This window comes from Leptodactylus fuscus, chromosome 11 (genome assembly GCF_031893055.1).
Source record: "Leptodactylus fuscus isolate aLepFus1 chromosome 11, aLepFus1.hap2, whole genome shotgun sequence".
NCBI classification, from domain to species: domain Eukaryota; kingdom Metazoa; phylum Chordata; class Amphibia; order Anura; family Leptodactylidae; genus Leptodactylus; species Leptodactylus fuscus.
In genome coordinates, this window is record NC_134275.1 from 84,872,241 (window position 1) to 84,892,877 (window position 20,637).

Below are 20,637 nucleotides of genomic sequence, written 5' to 3' on the forward strand. Positions count from 1 at the left end.
TCACCCCAGCCCTGCAGATAGATAGGTTACTGTCACCAGAACCAGCATATCACCCCAGCCCTGCAGATAGATAGGTTACTGTCACCAGACCCAGCATATCACCCCAGCCCTGCAGATAGATAGGTTACTGTCACCAGAACCAGCATATCACCAGCCCTGCAGATAGATAGGTTACTGTCACCAGAACCAGCATATCACCCCAGTCCTGCAGATAGATAGGTTACTGTCACCAGAACCAGCATATCACCCCAGCCCTGCAGATAGATAGGTTAGTGTCACCAGACCCAGCATATCACCCCAGCCCTGCAGATAGATAGGTTACTGTCACCAGACCCAGCATATCACCCCAGACCTGCAGATAGATAGGTTACTGTCACCAGATCCAGCATATCCCCCCAGCCCTGCAGATAGATAGGTTACTGTCACCAGAACCAGCATATCCCCCCCAGCCCTGCAGATAGATAGGTTACTGTCACCAGAACCAGCATATCACCCCAGTCCTGCAGATAGATAGGTTACTGTCACCAGAACCAGCATATCACCCCAGCCCTGCAGATAGATAGGTTACTGTCACCAGACCCAGCATATCACCCCAGCCCTGCAGATAGATAGGTTACTGTCACCAGATCCAGCATATCCCCCCAGCCCTGCAGATAGATAGGTTACTGTCACCAGAACCAGCATATCCCCCCAGCCCTGCAGATAGATAGGTTACTGTCACCAGAACCAGCATATCACCCCAGCCCTGCAGATAGATAGGTTACTGTCACCAGACCCAGCATATCACCCCAGCCCTGCAGATAGATAGGTTACTGTCACCAGAACCAGCATATCACCCCAGCCCTGCAGATAGATAGGTTACTGTCACCAGACCCAGCATATCCCCCCAGCCCTGCAGATAGATAGGTTACTGTCACCAGAACCAGCATATCGCCCCAGCCCTGCAGATAGATAGGTTACTGTCACCAGACCCAGCATATCGCCCCAGCCCTGCAGATAGATAGGTTACTGTCACCAGAACCAGCATATCACCCCAGCCCTGCAGATAGATAGGTTACTGTCACCAGAACCAGCATATCCCCCCAGCCCTGCAGATAGATAGGTTACTGTCACCAGAACCAGCATATCACCCCAGCCCTGCAGATAGATAGGTTACTGTCACCAGACCCAGCATATCACCCCAGCCCTGCAGATAGATAGGTTACTGTCACCAGAACCAGCATATCACCCCAGTCCTGCAGATAGATAGGTTACTGTCACCAGAACCAGCATATCACCCCAGTCCTGCAGATAGATAGGTTACTATCAGCAGACCCAGCATATCACCCCAGCCCTGCAGATAGATAGGTTACTGTCACCAGGACCAGCATATCACCCCAGTCCTGCAGATAGATAGGTTACTGTCACCAGGACCAGCATATCACCCATATCAGGGTGACACACTCCCTTTAAGGTGAAAAGATATGTGAAGTCTGATCTTTGTATTAGATGAAAAATATTTTAAAGGGGCAGACACCCAGGTCAAGATTTTCAAACTCTGCTCGTGTGATTATTACTAATAAAATGCGGTTATTGTAGAAATATTGGTCATTCTTTATGAAGAACTCCAGCAAATATTTTATTCGTCTGTCTGTTTTAGTGAATGTGCCATTTATCGGTTGTTACAGACTACATTTCCCATCATGCCTTTGGCTCAGTACAGCTATAGGGGTGGTGTTACCTCGCACTGTACTCGCCCTGTCCTGAGTGTTGTCTAAGGGCAATAAGTGATAGCTCAGTGATGCTGATCCCCTGCAGAGTCTTTGTATTTCTATGTCATACATCCTCGACCTGTTTTCTCTGCCTCCTGATTCTGGAACATTGATCCATGCAGTGGCGGATCCAGGTTTTGCGGGGCCCTGGGCAATTGACTTTGGCGGGGCCCTACTTACTGGGGGTCACGTAATTTAACCTGTACTTCCCAACTGTTGAAGACCAGAAAGAGGGAACAAAATGTGCGGCGCGCGCAGCAGCAAATTAGGCCCCGCCCACTTTTATGTTGACTCCACCCATTCTCATTCAATTTTCATGTGATTCCACACAGTATATTTAAAACACAAAAAAAAACACACAGTATAATCCTCCTACAGTCACCCATAAATTATATGTCCCCCCCCCCATTTTCATATACACCCTTCATCTACCCCTAGTTTCATGTCCCCCCCCCCTCTATCTCTGTCCCCAGTTTCATGCCATTCTCCCCCTTTATCTGCCCACAGTTTCATTCCCCCCCGTCTCTGCCCCAGTGTCATGCCATGGAGATGGAAACCTGCAGGCATTTTTCAAACCCGTTCAAATGAAGTGTGCGTCCGTGAGCGCCTGTGAGCGTTTTGTGCTCCCCGCGGCAAAACGTTTTTGTTTTTTTTAACCGGACACAGAGTCGGACATGCAAGACTTTGTGTCTGGTTTAAAACGGTTTTGCCGCAGAGAACATAAAACGCTCACTGGCGCTCATGGCCAGACTCAGTCCGACAGGTTTCCGTCTTCTGCATGCAGAAGACGGAAACCTCAGAACGGAGACCAGACGCTGGTGTGAATCCAGTGTTAGCTGTGTTTTGCTCTGTAGGGCCTAATCCTTGAAGGGTTTGCCCAGGAATTACAGGTTTCTACAAGGAGGCCGGTGAAGGAAAAAAAATAAAACCCACACTCACCTGTCCCTGATTCTCCTACCCCTGTCCACTCCAGCGGTGCCCCAGAGTTTTTTCAGTCCTCGCCACACGTAACTGATGAAGTCAATCATCTGCCTCAGCAGCCTAAGGAAAGAAACCGCGATATCACTCACATATGTCACCTGTGATGTCACGTGTCCTTTCTTTAGGCCGCTGATTGGCCTCAGCAGTCACGTGTGGCGATGACATCTGCCAGAACAACGCTCCGGGAGCCACTGGAGCGGACGGAGGTGGGAGACACCGGGGGCAGGCGAGTATGTTTTTTTTTTCTTATTTGTGACCTTTCCCTTGCAGAGAACTGTAATTCCTGGATAACCCCTGTAACATCTCAATATACTGAACATCACACTATAAAATACAATTCTAGTATGCATAATGGTAGACATGTACAGAAGAAAACACAGAAAGACACTCATATGCTGAATATACTTAGGCCTGGTTCACATCTGCATTCGGTATTCCTTTTTGGGAAGTCCGCTTGGGGTTCCCCCAAACAGAAACCTATACGCATTAAAAAGCGGTGAGCAATGAAACCACACGGACCCCATAGACTATAATGGGGTCCATGTGTTTTCCGTGCAGCGTCCGCATGAATCGTGTGGTGAGAAAAGTGCTGCAAGTACTCCTTTTCTCTCCACGTGATTCATGTGGACACCGCACAGAAAACACAAAGACCCCATTATAGTCTATGGGGTCCGTGTGGTTTCATTGCTCACCGCTTTTTAATGCATATAGGTTTCTGTTCGGGGGAACCCCAAGTGGACTTCCCAAAAAGGAATACTGAACGCAAGTGTGAACCAGGCCTAATACATATAACATATATTTACACACATACATTCATATACAATATACATACAGACACACACACCTATCTACAAACATACAGGACTCACACAGTATATCAGACACTTTACACAAATATACACACATTAAATATACATACATATATACACACACACCTATCTACAAGCATACAGGGCTCACACAGACACTTTACACAAATATACAAACATTAAATATGCATATTTTTACCCAAAAAATGTACTTACATTTGGCCTGGTGCACTGGATATGAAGGAGGCTCCTGTGCAGCTTTGTCCTGTCTGGCCTGTGGTGAAAGCTCTTGCTTCATTGCAGTAGCCGGCAGACTTCCCCCTGCACACGCCGATCTGTGTGGGGGAGGGGCAGCACACGTCCTGCTACATGCCGGCAGTGCACAGCACAGGGAGGAGAAGCCCCGCGCCTGCTAACTCGCAGGGAATGGTAATAGGTCCCGGCCGTGCCGCAGGGCCCCGCTAAGCGCGGGGCCCCGGGCGGTTGCCCGTCTCGCCCGGCCCTGGATCCGCGTCATCACTTACAAGCAGGAGGGGGAGGGAGCAGTGTTAAGCTCATAGAAATACACTGAAATTCTGCACACAGCACTCACAGAGAGTATAAACAGACAGTGTGAGACAGAGGAATTTTGGCTGCAACCTATCAATGTATGGATTCACTATGAGCAATTGCCCCTAGGCCTTCCCCTGATCCCAGCTACGACCACGAATGACCATTATGAGTCTACTATGTCGCCTCCGAAGTAAGTCAAGCAGAAGACTAAGCACAACTGGTGTCACTTGTACTAGTGAATGTCTTAAGAGTAGGGAAAACTTTAGAAGGAAATCGGTGGGAAGGGGTGTGACCAACCTGAAAGGGGCAGGGTTTGCGTAAAAGTAAGAAGGAAGATCAGCTCTGGAGCACAGACTGCTGCTTTAGCAGGTAACACAATGTACAGACAATGATGATGAACACAAGAATTCGAAGCAAAGTTTATTTTTGTTGTTTTCTGAGCATCATTGCAGGAAACATAAATCTTGAGGTCAGAGGTAGAAACAAGATGGGTTTCCAAAAAGTAGTAAGCAATATAGACACAAAAATATCAGCAGACATGAATAAATATACATTACACACAGATAGACTATACGTCCAGCCACTCCGTCCATCACAATCATCTGTCCTGATGTCAAAGAGACAGTCCCAGTGGAAAGGACCTTAAAGTGGGCGGACTTAAAAGGGTTGTTCATTTTAGTCATAATTTAGTCAGAACCCCCAAATATGCAGGGCCCGTGCTGTTGACCCACATTCCCTCTCAATGGAGATGTACTTAGATCCAACTCCAACTCTTAATCCCTCCCCTGATTCCAGTGCAGTTGGATTTTTTTCTCTAGCCCCCACTATTCTTGAGCAATCAATTCTGATGGGCGGATCAAAAAAACAAGGACCGCCCACCTGACAGCAGAGAGCATTCTTGTGCTTTGGAATGACCGAGGCGACAGAATCAGTCGGAAGGATGGTGGAGGGGGTGAAAGGTTTCCTTTAAATGGAAAATATCCACATATACATAGTAACACATGGTAAACGTCTTTTAAAGGGATTGTCCACATTTGGTTCAAAGCACCCCTTGAGAGTTAGCCAAACACAGGGTGTCCCACTGCTGGGACTCCTAATGATCAGTGGTTACCTGCAGGAGAACCTGGCAGCAAGCGATCAATTCTCCAGCAGTGCCCCCGCAGGAGGAAAGAAGCATTACAAGGCATCTATGGGATTCAATGATTTACTTTGTGACTATATTGGTTCCTCCAGGGTGACGTTATTTATAACCATGGACGTCCCTTTCTTTTCAGACATTTTCTGAACTCACCTGATTTCTAAGAGATTCACAGCCACATTTGCTGACATACATCTATAATACACTAAATACACTATAATACACCTGATGGGTAGCGGTAGATCCCATAAGAACATGTGACCCTCTCTTGGATGGGATCTGCTGGTTCCTGAGTATGGGATCTGCTTGTCAGGGGTCTCCTCGTCACATCGGTCCTGCGTTATGTTGGTGGAGGTCCATTCACATATGTCAGCATTAGCGACCAGGAGAGGCGACTATAAGGGCAGGTTTGACGACCCCATGGAAAGAGAAGAGACGTGACCAGGACCAAGAACAAGACCGAGACGAAGGCCAAGCGTCTAATCCAAAGGCAAAGAGAACATGAAGGTCTGTAGGAGGTTTTGTGGAGGTCCAGATGGGACAAGTCATCCCTGACGGTAGAGAAATAAATCTGGAGGTTACGGAGTGAATACACACACTAATACACATGACACTAAGACCCGCAGTATTTTTCTAGACCGTCAGCCCCTATGTGAAGTCGCACTTGGACCATTTGTGGTCTCCTGTGGCCACCAGTCTACTTGGGTATTAAACATCCTACCATTGCCCAGGGGTCCCATTGATAAATCTCAGCCCCACCACCTCTGGGACAGAGCTGCAATACCGCTCACAACCCATAGACAGGCGTCGCAGTGTTTTAGAAGGAAGCAGCCATATTGTTCTAATCCTGCACAATCCCTTTAAATGTAGTCGTCAAAATCATCACTTTATGAAGCTAAAGGATTACCCGTTCTCCATAAGAATTGACACGTCCGGCTTCGTAGGCTTGAGAGTCCCCTTGGCATCCTACAACGTATAGAATGAAGAGGTCATAGACCTAGGCTGACAAGCTATGGATATCAGTGCCCCCTAGTGGACACATACCTGTGAACGGGAGTCTCACCTGATTCTGCGCCCCTCGCTTCTTCTTGCGCTGACGTCTCCTCTGTCCAGAGCAGTTTGGTTGTGACCGGCTGTCAATCACCTCTGAACAAGATGTCACCTCACTCTCTGGATCTGATTTTCCAGGAATATCCCGGGAAAATAAAACAATTGCACATATTATGTGTGGAGTCCGGCTCATGTATGGGCTCGCAAACTGTGACCCAAGATTTTTTTAGATGTGTTTGATTGCCTGTAGGGGCCACTAGGGGGAGCACCGCTTAGAGATCTGTACAGCTCCTGTGGAAATCATTGGAAACGGAGTAAGTACATTTACTCCCCCTAGTGGCAGATGGGGGAATGAAGTCAATAACAAAGACGTAATTGACTAAGCTCCTCCTACAGTGGGACAGATTTACAAATAGTAATAATAAATGATGCAGAAATTAACATATAAAAACAATAATCTAATCTGTTTAAGGGTATGAAGTATCTGGAGTTCTCCTTTAAATCACATGTGAAGCACCTGGAATAAAATACACAAAATACACAGCCCCACAATGTCCTCCCCCAGGCTCACCATATACGTCATGCCTGTAGAACTCACCAGAACAGGAGATGACGTCTTGTCCCTTGCCTGCGTCCGGACATAGCAGAGAGTTGTGCATCGCCTATTGGGTTAGAATGGTAGAAGCGCTCAAATGTGTATTTTTAGCTGTTATCTATAGTGCGGTGCAAAAGTTTTAGACCAGGGGGTAGATTGCTGCGCGATAAGAATGCTTTTAGAAATAGAAGGGCTAGGAGATTACTTATGTCAATGAAGAAAAGAGAAATGTAAATCCCATCAATATCTGGAGTGACCTTTGCCCTTTTCCTTCTTCTCGGTACTTGTAGACAGTATTTGGCAGACCTGGGCAGGCAGATTGTCCCCGCCGCCATCTTGGAGAACTAAGCCCAGATCTTCTGTGGATGTCGCTTGCTCCAATCCGTCTGTCTCTTCATGTCATCCCAGACAGACTGGACGATGAGATCAGGGCTAGATCTGCAGGGGCCGGATCATCAAGTCCAGGACTCCTCCTCCAAAGGGCAAAGGTCACCCCAAATATTGATGGAATTTACATTTCTCTTTTTCACTTCATTTTGTTCATTTAATAAAAAACCTATTATAGTCTTTTTGGCCTTCTGCAGACAGGACACAGGGGGGAGGCTCCTGCTGCAGACAGGACACAGGGGGGAGGCTCCTGCTGCAGACAGGACACAGGGGGGAGGCTCCTGCTGCAGACAGGACACGGGGGAGGCTCCTGCTGCAGACAGGACACAGGGGGGAGGCTCCTGCTGCAGACAGGACACAGGGGGGAGGCTCCTGCTGCAGACAGGACACAGGGGGGAGGCTCCTGCTGCAGCTAGTTTAGTTTTCTACACCTAAATCCAAAGCAGTGAGGAGGTGAAGGCGGGGGTGGGGACATCTATGCTCCTGAGACACCAGCAGAAGATTTAAAGTTAAATTCTTGATTTTAGTTAGACAAAATGAAATACAAAGAAATGAAGAGAATAAGGGAGGAGATAGTAACACAAGGCAGGGATCTCGCACTACAAGCAAAGCCTGAGCAGAACCTGCCGGACTCACTGATGGATTTTCTCTCTGTCCTTGGCCATGAATCTGCTCTTCAGTCCATTCTACATGATAAGTGTCTCGAGGAGCAGTAAGACCGTTGTGAAGATCTCCCGCAGGTTCCTTGACTTCATGTCTTCTTATATTGGAGTAAGTAATGCCAGAAGATGAGCTGAGACTACTCCGAGATCCGTCGCTCCTCTGGGTCAGCTTCCATGGTGCTAGAGATGGAATTGTATATATACTGTTATCCTGCACTGTGTATACATGGCCAGCAGAGGCAGTAGCGGATTATAATATGGGTGAAATGTGTGGTTGCCCAGGCCCCAGGTTGCAAGGGGGCCCAACATCAGGCAATTGCCCATGTGCCCCATTATAATCTAATCCTGTAATCAACTGTACGGACACACGCCAAGACAGTTGATTACTCTTGGGGGGCACAGGAGTCAAATGGAGGTATTTGTTGGGTGAACCTTGTGAGATTTCACACCAATATTGGCAAGGATTGACTCACATTGGCTATTATTATACTCAGGGGTCTCCTAAGACTTTGGAGTATAATATACTGAGGTCCAGGAGAGGTGAGTAAAGACAATAGATAGTACTACTCACCTCCCCTGGGCTCTGGCACATGGGTCCTGGTTCTCTTACATCCTGATGATATCATTCAGTTATCTCTGTGTATGTGTCACTATGGGACATTATACCATTTGGAGGGACCACTATGGGACCATTAGACTGTGTGGAGGGGCCACTGTGGGACCATTATACTATGTGGAGGGGCCTCTATGAGACAATATTCTATCTGGAGGGCCAATGTGGGACATTATTTTGTCATAGGGACCATTGGAATGAATGGGTGAAGGGCGAGCTTTCTGAACAGCCCGGGTCCCATGGTACCCTTACTCTGTACCTGATCAGACGTCAAAACCAAAAATATATATACCAGAGGTGGCCGTGTAGAAAGACTCTTGTCCATCATGAGAGCTTGATCTTCCAACATCACCTAATGGGTCCCACTCCAAGTCTATAGGCAATGCTGCACTGGTAAAAGGAACATTAACTGAACTGGAAACTTCTTCGTCTTCAATATCCAGATCTAAAAACACATCTGAAGAGCCTGACGAGAGATGTTCTATGGCACCATCTAGGAAGTCATCCTCAAACACCTTCAAGAGAAAAACAAGAATTACGTTCAATGATGTCATCAGATAGGCAATAATACATGTAAAGTTGGGTTAGGGTCCGGTAGACCCAGTTCATGCTCATCTCATCTCTGGCAGGAAGATATGGTGGAGTGGACTTGGTGTAGACATCACTATGATAGTCGGATATCCCAACTCTATAGTACTGTGCCCAAATGGTCAATGAATTACATACCAAGTAGAATGCAGAAATCCATCACTTCAGACTTTTTATATGTCTGGTCTAACCCTAAATACTTGGCTGGATAGTCTCGTACCAGTTTGGTGCTCACAAGTCTCTTCTGTAAGCGAGAGAGACGGGTGTAGATCTGTTGGCAGTATGAGCCGAGCTCCGTCATTTCCACTTCTAGGTCTGCGGCGTCTCGAGGATCACTGTCGTCTATCAGCTGGTCTCCTCGCTCTAGAAGATCCTCCACCCTCTTCATGTTGCTCCAAACATCCTCCTGGAAGGCCTAGAAATGAATTGTCATGGATTATTTTGTTAGGCTAAGTCCCATAAATGAACTGAATTGGAAGGAGCTGTTTTTCTTTCATCCTAAACTTCAAGGAACCACCAAGGGATCTACTGTGGTGCCATATTAGGGTATGTTTATTAGAGGGGGTATATGAGATTAATGCTGCAATATCAGAAACTACCGATGGATAAGAGGTCCTTGCACAGTTGCATTCCAGCACCATTGCATGTCCTGGCCCCCATCATAATCTTGTTTGACCTCCATTACTTCACCCCTTGGCTTGTGGTGACTATATACATCTTCTCCAAAAGTATCTTCCCATTCAACCTAACACTTGACTCCTTGCACCTTATTTACCTGAACCCGGGCTCATCTAACTTCACATTGGCCTTTCCCAAACCCCCATTACCAACCACTGTCTTGTTTGACTACACTCTGAAATCCATGTTGCCTTTGTCATAGATACTCTCTTGCTACATATGACTTAGAAATCCAAGCACTGGACAAGCTTAGGTCATCTAAGTCTTTGGGACATCAACCCTGCCCACAATGGGTGGTGTCATAGATGAACTGAGCCTTCTGGTTGATTCTTTCTCTTAGGGATCAGAGCTTCAAGGAATTAAGAAGCGGTGCATGTTAGGCTGGTGACTTTTTGGAAGATGTTCCACATGTCCTATGCGTCTTCCACCTTCTATCATTCTGATACCGTCAAGATATAAAGTCAACCTCTAGCCTCATGAAGAAAAGGAATGCGATAAGACGGAATAAGATAAGATGTTTCACCCTTACTCCCTTGTTCTAAGTTTCTTACCTTCAGTTGTTGTATCTTCTCTGTGGAGTTGCCTCTATAGATATACTCTACATTGGATAATTCTAGGTCCATCTCGGTCAGGCAAAGTTTCATGTCATCTTGGTCAGTTTCAAATTCTTCCCTCTGCTGGACCCTAGACTGTAGGAAGGTTATAGAACATCAGTAGCTACATCTACATTGTCTGTTACCTAAATTCAAGATGTTGCTGTACCTTCAATGTCTTGTGTAAGGTCTCTGCCTCGTCTTGTAGACTCTCCCATAACGTGTTGACCTCCTGCATCCTACTCCGGAGGATACTTGGAAGCAGTGTCTGCTGAGGGGTCTGTGTCAGTCTCCAGTACTGTCTGTTCAGAGTCTCCAGGTCTAATAATTTCTCCCGTATTTCTGTTAGTAGGACCTTGGACGGTGAGGACTTGGGTCAGAAAATGGTTATTGGTAAAATGGTAGAAAACCAAATTTTAGTGACCCTTACCTCATACTTCCTCAGGACCAGCTTGGCTTCTTGGTGAAGTGTCTTGTATAGGTTTGCTTGAGACGTAGTTTTCTGTGCAATCTGTAGCCAATCCTCAAAACGGGAGAGGGAGTCTAGGAAGTGTTCGCACAGTCGTCTGTCCTGATCCATGCTGGTGGGAAAATGGGGTAATAGATGGAAATAGTAATACATGTAAGAGAAGTTGGCCAAACCAAGCAATTTTGTTGGGGCTGGTTGATGGTCTTGTTATGGATCCTCCTGACTCTCCCTCGACAGATGTTAGAGGAAAAAAGGATCGGGTGTGTTAAATGTGAATGTCTGATCTTATTGGTGCCCGATACCTGCCAGTACATAGATGGCACCTTCAAATACAAGTATGGACACCTTTACATAGTAAAGGCACCTGGTTTGCCAACCAGTATACAAGGCCCTATGTCTGTTTTCCAATCCTCTTTCCATTATTCTTGGGCCAATTTCCTATCCTAGAAGTGGAGTCTTGTACAGATTCTCTCCACCCAGTAGCAAATAGAATTGAACAACCAGGACTGAGACCCATCTACCTTTCTAAGGATCCCATAGCAGCCATATGGTCCGTCTATATGCCATCTATGTCCTTGGCTGTGGTATTACTTACCGAACTTTATTTTCCAATGACGCCTTGCATACTTCACACTCCTGGATTGTGGTCTCTTCTCCAGGTAATGGACCATACTTGGGGGTTTCACCAGAAGATAGGACATGAGAACAGCTAGGGATTATGGGATGTTTTCCATGAGGATTGGCGAACACAGTCCGGTCCGTATTGTTGGGATAAGTAGAGGCTGGGGCCTGAGGAGTGTCAGAACTATTGTCTGAAGAGTCAATGAAGCTGGGAAGAGAGCAGCTACTGGTGGATTTGATGGGTAAGTGAGGACTATAATGTCCATTGACAAGTAAATAGTCAACAGATAGGTCCTCATTGGTGGGAACCACATCAGTCTCAGGAAATGTTGGAGACTGAAAGTTCTGGGTAGACCATGGAGTGAAAGGTCCAACGTGTGTGCTATGATCAGTGGAAGTAAATTTGCCACATGGATGGGTTGTAGAATTCAGCTGTGGGTTAGGGATGTCATTGATGTTGTTTGATAGATCTAAATAGTTCTGTGACGTCAATGAATACGTGACTTCATGTTCTGGTTCTCCAGAAAGATTAAGAGTTGAACAGTCAATACTACAAGACATGGGGTTGCCATTCTTCACTGGTGGATCACAATGATGATAAGAGTTGAGGTGACATGAAGAGGTCCCAAGCCGGACATCAGTGGAGGACTCACAAGTGCAGATACAGGGAAAATCGAGAGAGGAACAGTTGTCAGACAGGGATTTACTATGGCATTCCTGAATGGTTACGGCATGCCGGTTGGGTGACTGGCAGTCGAGTGTCGATGTAGAGGATTCACCATGTCCAGACAATAGGGAGGTATTAAATATGGATGCAGGAAAGAATTCACTTGGGTCTTCAGTTGGCGTAGCATAGCAGGAGATGGAATCCAGAGGTGACATAGACAACTCTCCATTCATTTGTGGCCTAGAAGACCACTCATATTGGTTGCGTTCAGATGTAGACTTGCAGTTCCGAACTGATGTAGGGTTCTGACATGACAAAGATGAGTACTCAGGTTGACATGACTTTGGAGGTGACTCAGAGGAAGAAGCTCGCTGTAATGTAGAAGAACAATTTGCAGGAGGTAAAGAGTGGCTGATGGTCTGCAACGTGGAAGAGCCATTCATATGTAACGACAAGGAATATTCTGAGTCAGACGTAGAACTGTAAGTTACTTTGGAGTCGGTGAAATCACGTGTATACGAGGGGTTCTCACATCTTACAGCGGAAGAAGCAGTTTGGGATCTTGAAGAAGAGTTCTGACTTGATGTGGACGAGGAGTATTCAGATTTGATAGGGAAGTGTAGGGATGACATAGAGGAGGAGGTAAGTTTGGGTGTAGAAGAGCAGTCCTGAGGAGCCATAGAAGAAACATGCAGAGAAGATGAAGAGGAGGAGTCCGACTTGTCTACAAAGGAGGCGTTTTCATGGGGAGAAAGTGAAGAAACATTGATTACAGGAAAAGAAGAAGGGAAATCTGATAGATCTGGAGATGAGGGACAACTAGGGTGGGGGAAAGAGGGACAACTCATGAAGATGATGTCATCTTCTCTCATGGCTCCATGATGTGGGATCTTCCTGTGTAAACAACATGAAAGCCAGTTAGTTATAATATATACATGTACTACATATATATACTGATAATGTACATTGTGTCTCTGTCTGAGAGATCCAGTATGTCCATGAATTGCATCAAACTGATCTCAATAGTGTAATACTTCATTACTCCTGCGGGGGTGCTATAGGAGAATTCATCACTTACTGCTAAGTTCCCTCACAGTTTATAGGTAAAAGTTAGGGATCCCTGCAGGGGAACATTTTGTGGTTATCTCAGCAAGGGGATGTTTTTGTATCATCCTCCAGTCACTCTTTTTGGAATGTCTAGGAGACTCCTAAAAAGCGGCCACATGTAATCAAGGGAACAAATGAAGAAATGCAGGATTTCACACAAAGGAGGCTGTTGTGTTAGTGACACAAATACTGCCAGAGAATCCCAAGATGTACAAAAGTTTGGTTACACTTTAAACCGCAGTTACATGGGGCGATATTATTACAAAGCCTCACGTGGGATCATTACTTAGATACGTCACAGATACCGACGTCACATAATTAGGGCGGCAATTCTCTAGATGTTCTCACACCTGAAGAAAACATGTTGCATTTCAGACAGTGTAGCCTGCGGTATTGTGTATTGTCTCGCCTGCCACCGAAGAACTTGGTGCTGCGCCCATAACATTTAGGCCAGGTCTGCAGGATTTCTATGTGCAATGCACAGTATGCAAAGCTAAGATACAGCAAGTGACTTGACACACAGCGGAGAACACGACTTGTTTCCATCACAATATGACGCTGTCGTGCAGGAACACTCAACCCTTGCTCAGTATGGCCAACTGTCCCAAATATGCCGGGACTGTCCTGAATGTTCAGAAACAATTATGGTTATGGTAAACCCTGCCTAAAAGAGGTGGAGATTCTGCAATTCACCCAACACATAAACATAATGTAAAGGGGACGCGGCTTATAAGGGGTGTGACCTAAACAATTGCCATTAATTGTAATCGAGGTAAAATGCGCAATTACTCACCTAAAATGTTATTTAACTCCGAATCGCCCAGCCCTTTCAGTAACCATAGTATAAGACCAACGTCATATCTCCACTACTGTGCCGATTCTCACTTGTACATCTCACGTGGGATCCATCTTTTTTTACTAACAACTTCAGGTCTGTGATCGTGGCCTATTTTTTTTATGGATCACAGACATCACATGGGCAAGAAACTTGCTCCAAATTTTGCGCCATTGTTATGGGGCTGTTGTTCAGGATTTGGCCTCTTACTTTCTGTATTGTATTTTTGATTTGGAGCAGAATAAATCTGGACAGGACTCCTAGGAGAGATGGGGAGAGTCCGGATCACCTCGCTATTGTGCAGGGAGGGGTTTGCGGAACATTTTTGTAATATACTTTATACCAGCAAGTCACCAACACAGTTGAGAATGTGATTTCCTATGCTGCAGTATATAAAATAACATTCTCGCCTGGATTTTAAAAACCCTCCTGACAGCCATCTTTCTATGTTGGGTATTTAAATAATACTGTGTGCAGGGGCCACTATTGGGGATAATACTGTGTGCAGGGGCCACTATGGGGGATAATACTATGTGCAGGGGCCACTATTGGGGATAATACTGTGTGCAGGGGCCACTATTGGGGATAATACTGTGTGCAGGGGCCACTATTGGGGATAATACTGTGTGCAGGGGCCACTATGGGGCATAATACTGTGTGCAGGGGCCACTATTGGGGATAATACTGTGTGCAGGGGCCACTATGGGGCATAATACTGTGTGCAGGGGCCACTATTGGGGATAATACTGTGTGCAGGGGCCACTATGGGGGATAATACTGTGTGCAGGGGCCACTATGGGGGATAATACTGTGTGCAGGGGCCACTATGGGACATAATACTGTGTGCAGGGGCCACTATGGGGGATAATACTGTGTGCAGGGGCCACTATGGGACATAATACTGTGCGCAGGGGCCACTATGGGGGATAATACTGTGTGCAGGGGCCACTATGGGACATAATACTGTGCGCAGGGGCCACTATGGGACATAATACTGTGTGCAGGGGCCACTATGGGACATAATACTGTGTGCAGGGGCCACTATGGGACATAATACTGTGTGCAGGGGCCACTATGGGGGATAATACTGTGTGCAGGGGCCACTATGGGGGATAATACTGTGTGCAGGGGCCACTATGGGGGATAATACTGTGTGCAGGGGCCACTATGGGGGATAATACTGTGTGCAGGGGCCACTATGGGGCATAATACTGTGTGCAGGGGACACTATGGGGCATAATACTGTGTGCAGGGGCCACTATGGGACATAATACTGTGTGCAGGGGCCACTATGGGGGATACTACTGTGTGCAGGGGGCACTATGGGTCATAATACTGTGTGCAGGGGACACTATGGGGCATAATACTGTGTGCAGGGGCCACTATGGGACATAATACTGTGTGCAGGGGCCACTATGGGGGATAATACTGTGTGCAGGGACCACTATGGGGGATAATACTATGTGCAGGGGCCACTATGGGGGATACTACTGTGTGCAGGGGCCACTATGGGTCATAATACTGTGTGCAGGGGCCACTATGGGGCATAATACTGTGTGCAGGGGCCACTATGGGACATAATACTGTGTGCAGGGGCCACTATGGGACATAATACTGTGTGCAGGGGCCACTATGGGACATAATACTGTGTGCAGGGGCCACTATGGGGCATAATACTGTGTGCAGGGGCCACTATGGGGGATAATACTATGTGCAGGGGCCACTATGGGGGATACTACTGTGTGCAGGGGCCACTATGGGTCATAATACTGTGTGCAGGGGACACTATGGGGCATAATACTGTGTGCAGGGGCCACTATGGGACATAATACTGTGTGCAGGGGCCACTATGGGGGATAATACTGTGTGCAGGGGCCACTATGGGGGATAATACTATGTGCAGGGGCCACTATGGGGGATACTACTGTGTGCAGGGGCCACTATGGGTCATAATACTGTGTGCAGGGGCCACTATGGGGCATAATACTGTGTGCAGGGGCCACTATGGGACATAATACTGTGTGCAGGGGCCACTATGGGACATAATACTGTGTGCAGGGGCCACTATGGGGCATAATACTGTGTGCAGGGGCCACTATGGGACATAATACTGTGTGCAGGGGCCACTATGGGGGATAATACTGTGCGCAGGGGCCACTATGGGGGATAATACTGTGTGCAGGGGCCACTATGGGGGATAATACTATGTGCAGGGGCCACTATGGGGGATACTACTGTGTGCAGGGGCCACTATGGGGGATAATACTGTGTGCAGGGGCCACTATGGGACATAATACTGTGTGCAGGGGCCACTATGGGGGATAATACTGTGTGCAGGGGCCACTATGGGACATAATACTGTGCGCAGGGGCCACTATGGGGGATAATACTGTGTGCAGGGGCCACTATGGGACATAATAGAGCGCAGGAATGTGGAGGAGGGGGTCGTTGAGGTCTTCGGCATCGGTTGGGGTGGGGGGGTCACGTCAAAAGATCACCACGGGGCCGCGCCATTCCTAGTTGCGCCACTGGTGAAACACATCCACATTATTTTCCCTGTGTCTGAAAATGTCTGGTCTACAAACTAAGAAAATTATTTTAGTGAATGCCGTGGTGGAAAAAAAAAATCAAACAAATCAAAAGAGCTTCTGATATAAATTTTAACAAAAATCAATAAAAAGTAATAGACATTCCCCAAAATAGTATAACTATAAAGTACGAGGACACCTGGCCCTGGAAAAAAGACGCCCTATCCATCCCTGTACATATATATATATATATATATATATATATATATATATAAAAAGTTACGGGTGTCAGAATAGGGCAAATCCAAGAAAAACATTTTTTTCAAAGTTTTGTATTTGTTAAGGGGTTAAATTGTAAATAAAACCATATAAATTTGGTATCCCTGGAATCGTACCGAAACACAGAATACAGGGGACAGGTCATTGTGGCTTCACAGTGAACGCCGTAAAAATGAAGCCCATAAGACATTGGCAAAAATGCAGTTTTTCTCCAATTCCACCCCCTTCTGAATTTTTTTTCAACTTCCCAGTAGTTTGCAGAATATTACAGAATATTAGCTGGTGCCATTACAAAGTACAACATGTCATTATAACTAAGAAAAATAGAGAACTGCAGATGGCACAGCTTTTAGCTCCAGATGAAATGTATGGTAAGGACAAACAATAAAAAATCAGCTAAAGTCCTTGGAGTGTAAAAGAGCCAAGGAAAACAATGGAGGTGCACAACTACCCAGAAAAAAGACGAACAGGTAATAGATCAAAAAAGAAAAATAATGGGTGGGCACTCACCAAACATTCTCCAAAGGACAACAATCGTCTTCTCTTTTTCTCTAAAACATATCCTTTTATTAGGTGCATAAGTAAAAGAAATCCATAGGGAGGGAGTGACAGCACAATTGGCAAAAAAAAGAGGCAACAGCCGTTTCGCGTTCACAATCACGCTTCTTCAAGCCTAAGGTGCAATACCACGGACTCCAAACCCCAGGTCTTAAATAAAGAACTGTAATTACACTTGATCAGAAGCAACATGTATCAGCTTGAAAAGACGGCCAATCAAAATTGCGGCAAAAACCAGCCTGTCCCTTTAATTTGACATTCCCCCATATTACGGCCTGAGTAACGGAAGCCATCCAATCAGATTACTTCCTTTTAGCTCCACCCTTCGTCGGACCTGAATGGAAACCACTGAATGCTTGAACTAACCAATCGGAATGTTACATTAACTAATATGCTCCTCCCAGAGATATACCTTCTTACAAAGGCAGTCTAACTATAGAAGGGAACGCCCACCTGATGAACTACCAATGAGCGTGACGCCGACATAGACAGAAATTCCTTTCAAATGGGACGGCAATCCACGTGACCCGATGTAGCCAATCCTAGAGGTGCCGACCCGCATGCGCAGAACCCAATAAGAACATCGTCCGCGATATAGCGGACCTGAAGGGAAACAGCGAGAAACACTCGCTGTAACCACGTGACCTTAGTACAGCCAATCACAGGGGCGCCGACCAGACACCAAGCTTATGGGCAGTGATAGATACCTGCTGCAAGCACGTGACCAGCAGTGGCCAATCCTGAGGACGCCGACCATAATACATCTGATCCGATACAGAAAAGGGGGAAAAAAAGTTGGTTAAGCCCAGTTGCAAATCGGGACCTCTTGCTAGACATGGATAAAATTCAATCCGCCTTCAATTTTATCTAGGCTCGTCCCCTCAAGCTGATAGGAACAGGAACAGTTATAAAGATATACAAATATACATAAAAAAATATATATACATAAAAAAACATAAAAAAACAAAAAACATGCAAAAAAAGGAAAGAAAAGAAAAACTAAGAAAACCAAAAACCCAGAAAATTAAGCAAAAATAGCGATATTAAAGAAAGACACTCATGTCTGTCTTCTCATTTAACCCCAAAGGTCCTATAGCATTGGTCCTCAGAATCCACCTTGCTTCTCGCTGGAGTAGAAGCCTCTTTCTGTCACCACCCCGAACCGGTATTTTTTCTTGCTCAATGCCCGCATACCTAAGACAGTCAGCATTGCCGCTATGTTCATCATGAACATGCTTAATAAGACGGGCCGAACCTTTCTGTGTGGTGATTGATCTATAATGTTCCCTAAAACGAACGAACAAAGGTCGTATCGTTTTGCCTATGTAAAAGAAACCACATGGACAGAAAATCACGTAGACCACAAACTGGGTCCTGCAGTTTAGAAATTGTGTCACCCTATGTTCTACCCCACCTATCGTCAAGATTTTTCCTCCATAATTATATCTGCAAAAATTACAGCAACCACAACGAAAGTTGCCTTTTGGGGAGGATAATTCTAACCAATGTTCAGTCCTACTCGAAAATCTACTCGAGACCAGGGTGTCCTTAATAGTGCGACTACGTCTGAAGCTAATTAGTGGTCTATTTTTAGCTCTCTGGGATAGTATAGAATCTGACTCAATGATATTCCAATTCTGGTGGATTGCACTTTTAATCTGGTTGGCCATGGGGCTGTACTTAAAGGTAAAACTGAACCTTTCCTCCTTGTCCTTTTTTTGTTTTTTTCTATGGTTGCCTGTAAGGAGTCTTTCCCTGTCCATTGATCTTGCTCTTTCATAAGCCTTATCTATATTATTGGCTGGATAGCCCCTCCGTAAGAGACGTTTCCTCAATTCGTCAGCCTGTTCTTCAAAAGTTTTTTCGTCACTATTAATACGTTTTAATCGGATGAACTGGCTATAAGGAATAGAATTTTTGACTGAATAGGGGTGAAAACTATCGTAATGCAACAAGGCATTGGTGGCAGTGGGTTTACGATAAACCTCTGTTGTTATACCTGTTTCGGATTTTCTTACCAAAACATCTAAAAATTCAAGCACATTACTCTCAATCTTAGCTGTAAATTTCATATTAGAGTCATTAGTATTCAAATAGTCGACAAAGTCAAAGAAATCTATGTCAGAACCCAGCCACAATAAAAAAATGTCATCGACATAACGCAGGTATAGGGAAATGTATTTGGAAAACCTATTTCCTGACGTATAAACGTACTTGTCTTCAAAGTCGGCAAGAAAAATATTTGCATATGTACAGGCCAATGGTGTCCCCATCGCTGTTCCATCTATCTGATGGTACCAGCGATCGTCAAACATAAATGCATTGTTGCCCAATACTAACTCCACCCCTTTTACGATAAAGTTAACGAGATGTTCCTCCTTTTTAGCATGTCTCAGAATATTCTCTATGGCTTTTATACCTTTATTTTGTGGGATTCTGGTATAGAGACTCTCCACATCAATCGATGCTAATCGCATTCCTTTTTCAAAAACTATCTCGTTCAGATGCCTTAAGAAATCATTTGTGTCTTTTACGTAAGCTGGTATAAGGGGCAGTAAAGGCTGTAAAAGCCAATCGATGTATTGGGATAGAGGTTCCGTAGCGGAACCTACTCCCGACACAATAGGTCTCCCAGGTGGACTTTCTAAACTCTTGTGCACTTTTGGGAGAAAGTACCAACATGGTTTCGTCGGTTCAGTCACAAACAATTTCTCTGCTGTCTTTTTAGAGATGACATTATTTTCTATGTTCAACCTTAGAAAACTCCTTATCTTATTATTTATAGATGGAATAGGATTGTTTTCCAAGAGCCTATATGTTCTATGATCAGACAACTGTCTTGTGGCCTCACTGACATAGTAACTTTGACTCATAACTACGACATTTCCGCCTTTGTCGGCTTTTTTAAAAACTAAATGACGTTGTTTTTTTAGCCAGGCGAGAGCATCACTTTCCTTTTTAGTTAGATTTGATCTTTCTCCTTTATATACAAGGGCCTTCACATCTTTTATCACCTGATGATAAAATAGATCTATCGTACTGCCGGATTGTATGGGAGGATTAAACCGTGACTTTACACCTTTTCTAAAAGGTTCAAAGTCGCAACCGATTGAGTGGTCACCAGACTGAGTGTCTTCTAACAAATCCAAATAAGCCTTCTGTTCCTGCTCTGTCAG

The 20,637-nt window shown here is 45.5% G+C and overlaps 1 protein-coding gene across 2 annotated transcripts in view; it reads right to left on the minus strand.

The window, feature by feature from the left end:
* Window positions 1-4,568: 4,568 nt before the first annotated feature.
* The window catches only part of LOC142184549 (uncharacterized), a 31,824-nt gene continuing 15,755 nt past the window's right edge, over window positions 4,569-20,637 (minus strand). For both annotated transcript variants that reach the window (XM_075259480.1, XM_075259481.1), the window contains exons 2-12: window positions 11,462-13,048; window positions 10,828-10,978; window positions 10,567-10,752; window positions 10,356-10,493; window positions 9,347-9,541; window positions 8,831-9,053; window positions 7,900-8,105; window positions 6,880-6,943; window positions 6,295-6,407; window positions 6,139-6,197; window positions 4,569-5,782 (exon numbers count right to left, since the gene is read on the minus strand). In XM_075259480.1, coding sequence (XP_075115581.1) covers window positions 5,572-5,782; window positions 6,139-6,197; window positions 6,295-6,407; window positions 6,880-6,943; window positions 7,900-8,105; window positions 8,831-9,053; window positions 9,347-9,541; window positions 10,356-10,493; window positions 10,567-10,752; window positions 10,828-10,978; window positions 11,462-13,048 — 3,133 coding nt within the window. In that variant the 3' untranslated portion in view covers window positions 4,569-5,571. The remainder of the gene's footprint in view (window positions 5,783-6,138; window positions 6,198-6,294; window positions 6,408-6,879; window positions 6,944-7,899; window positions 8,106-8,830; window positions 9,054-9,346; window positions 9,542-10,355; window positions 10,494-10,566; window positions 10,753-10,827; window positions 10,979-11,461; window positions 13,049-20,637) is intronic.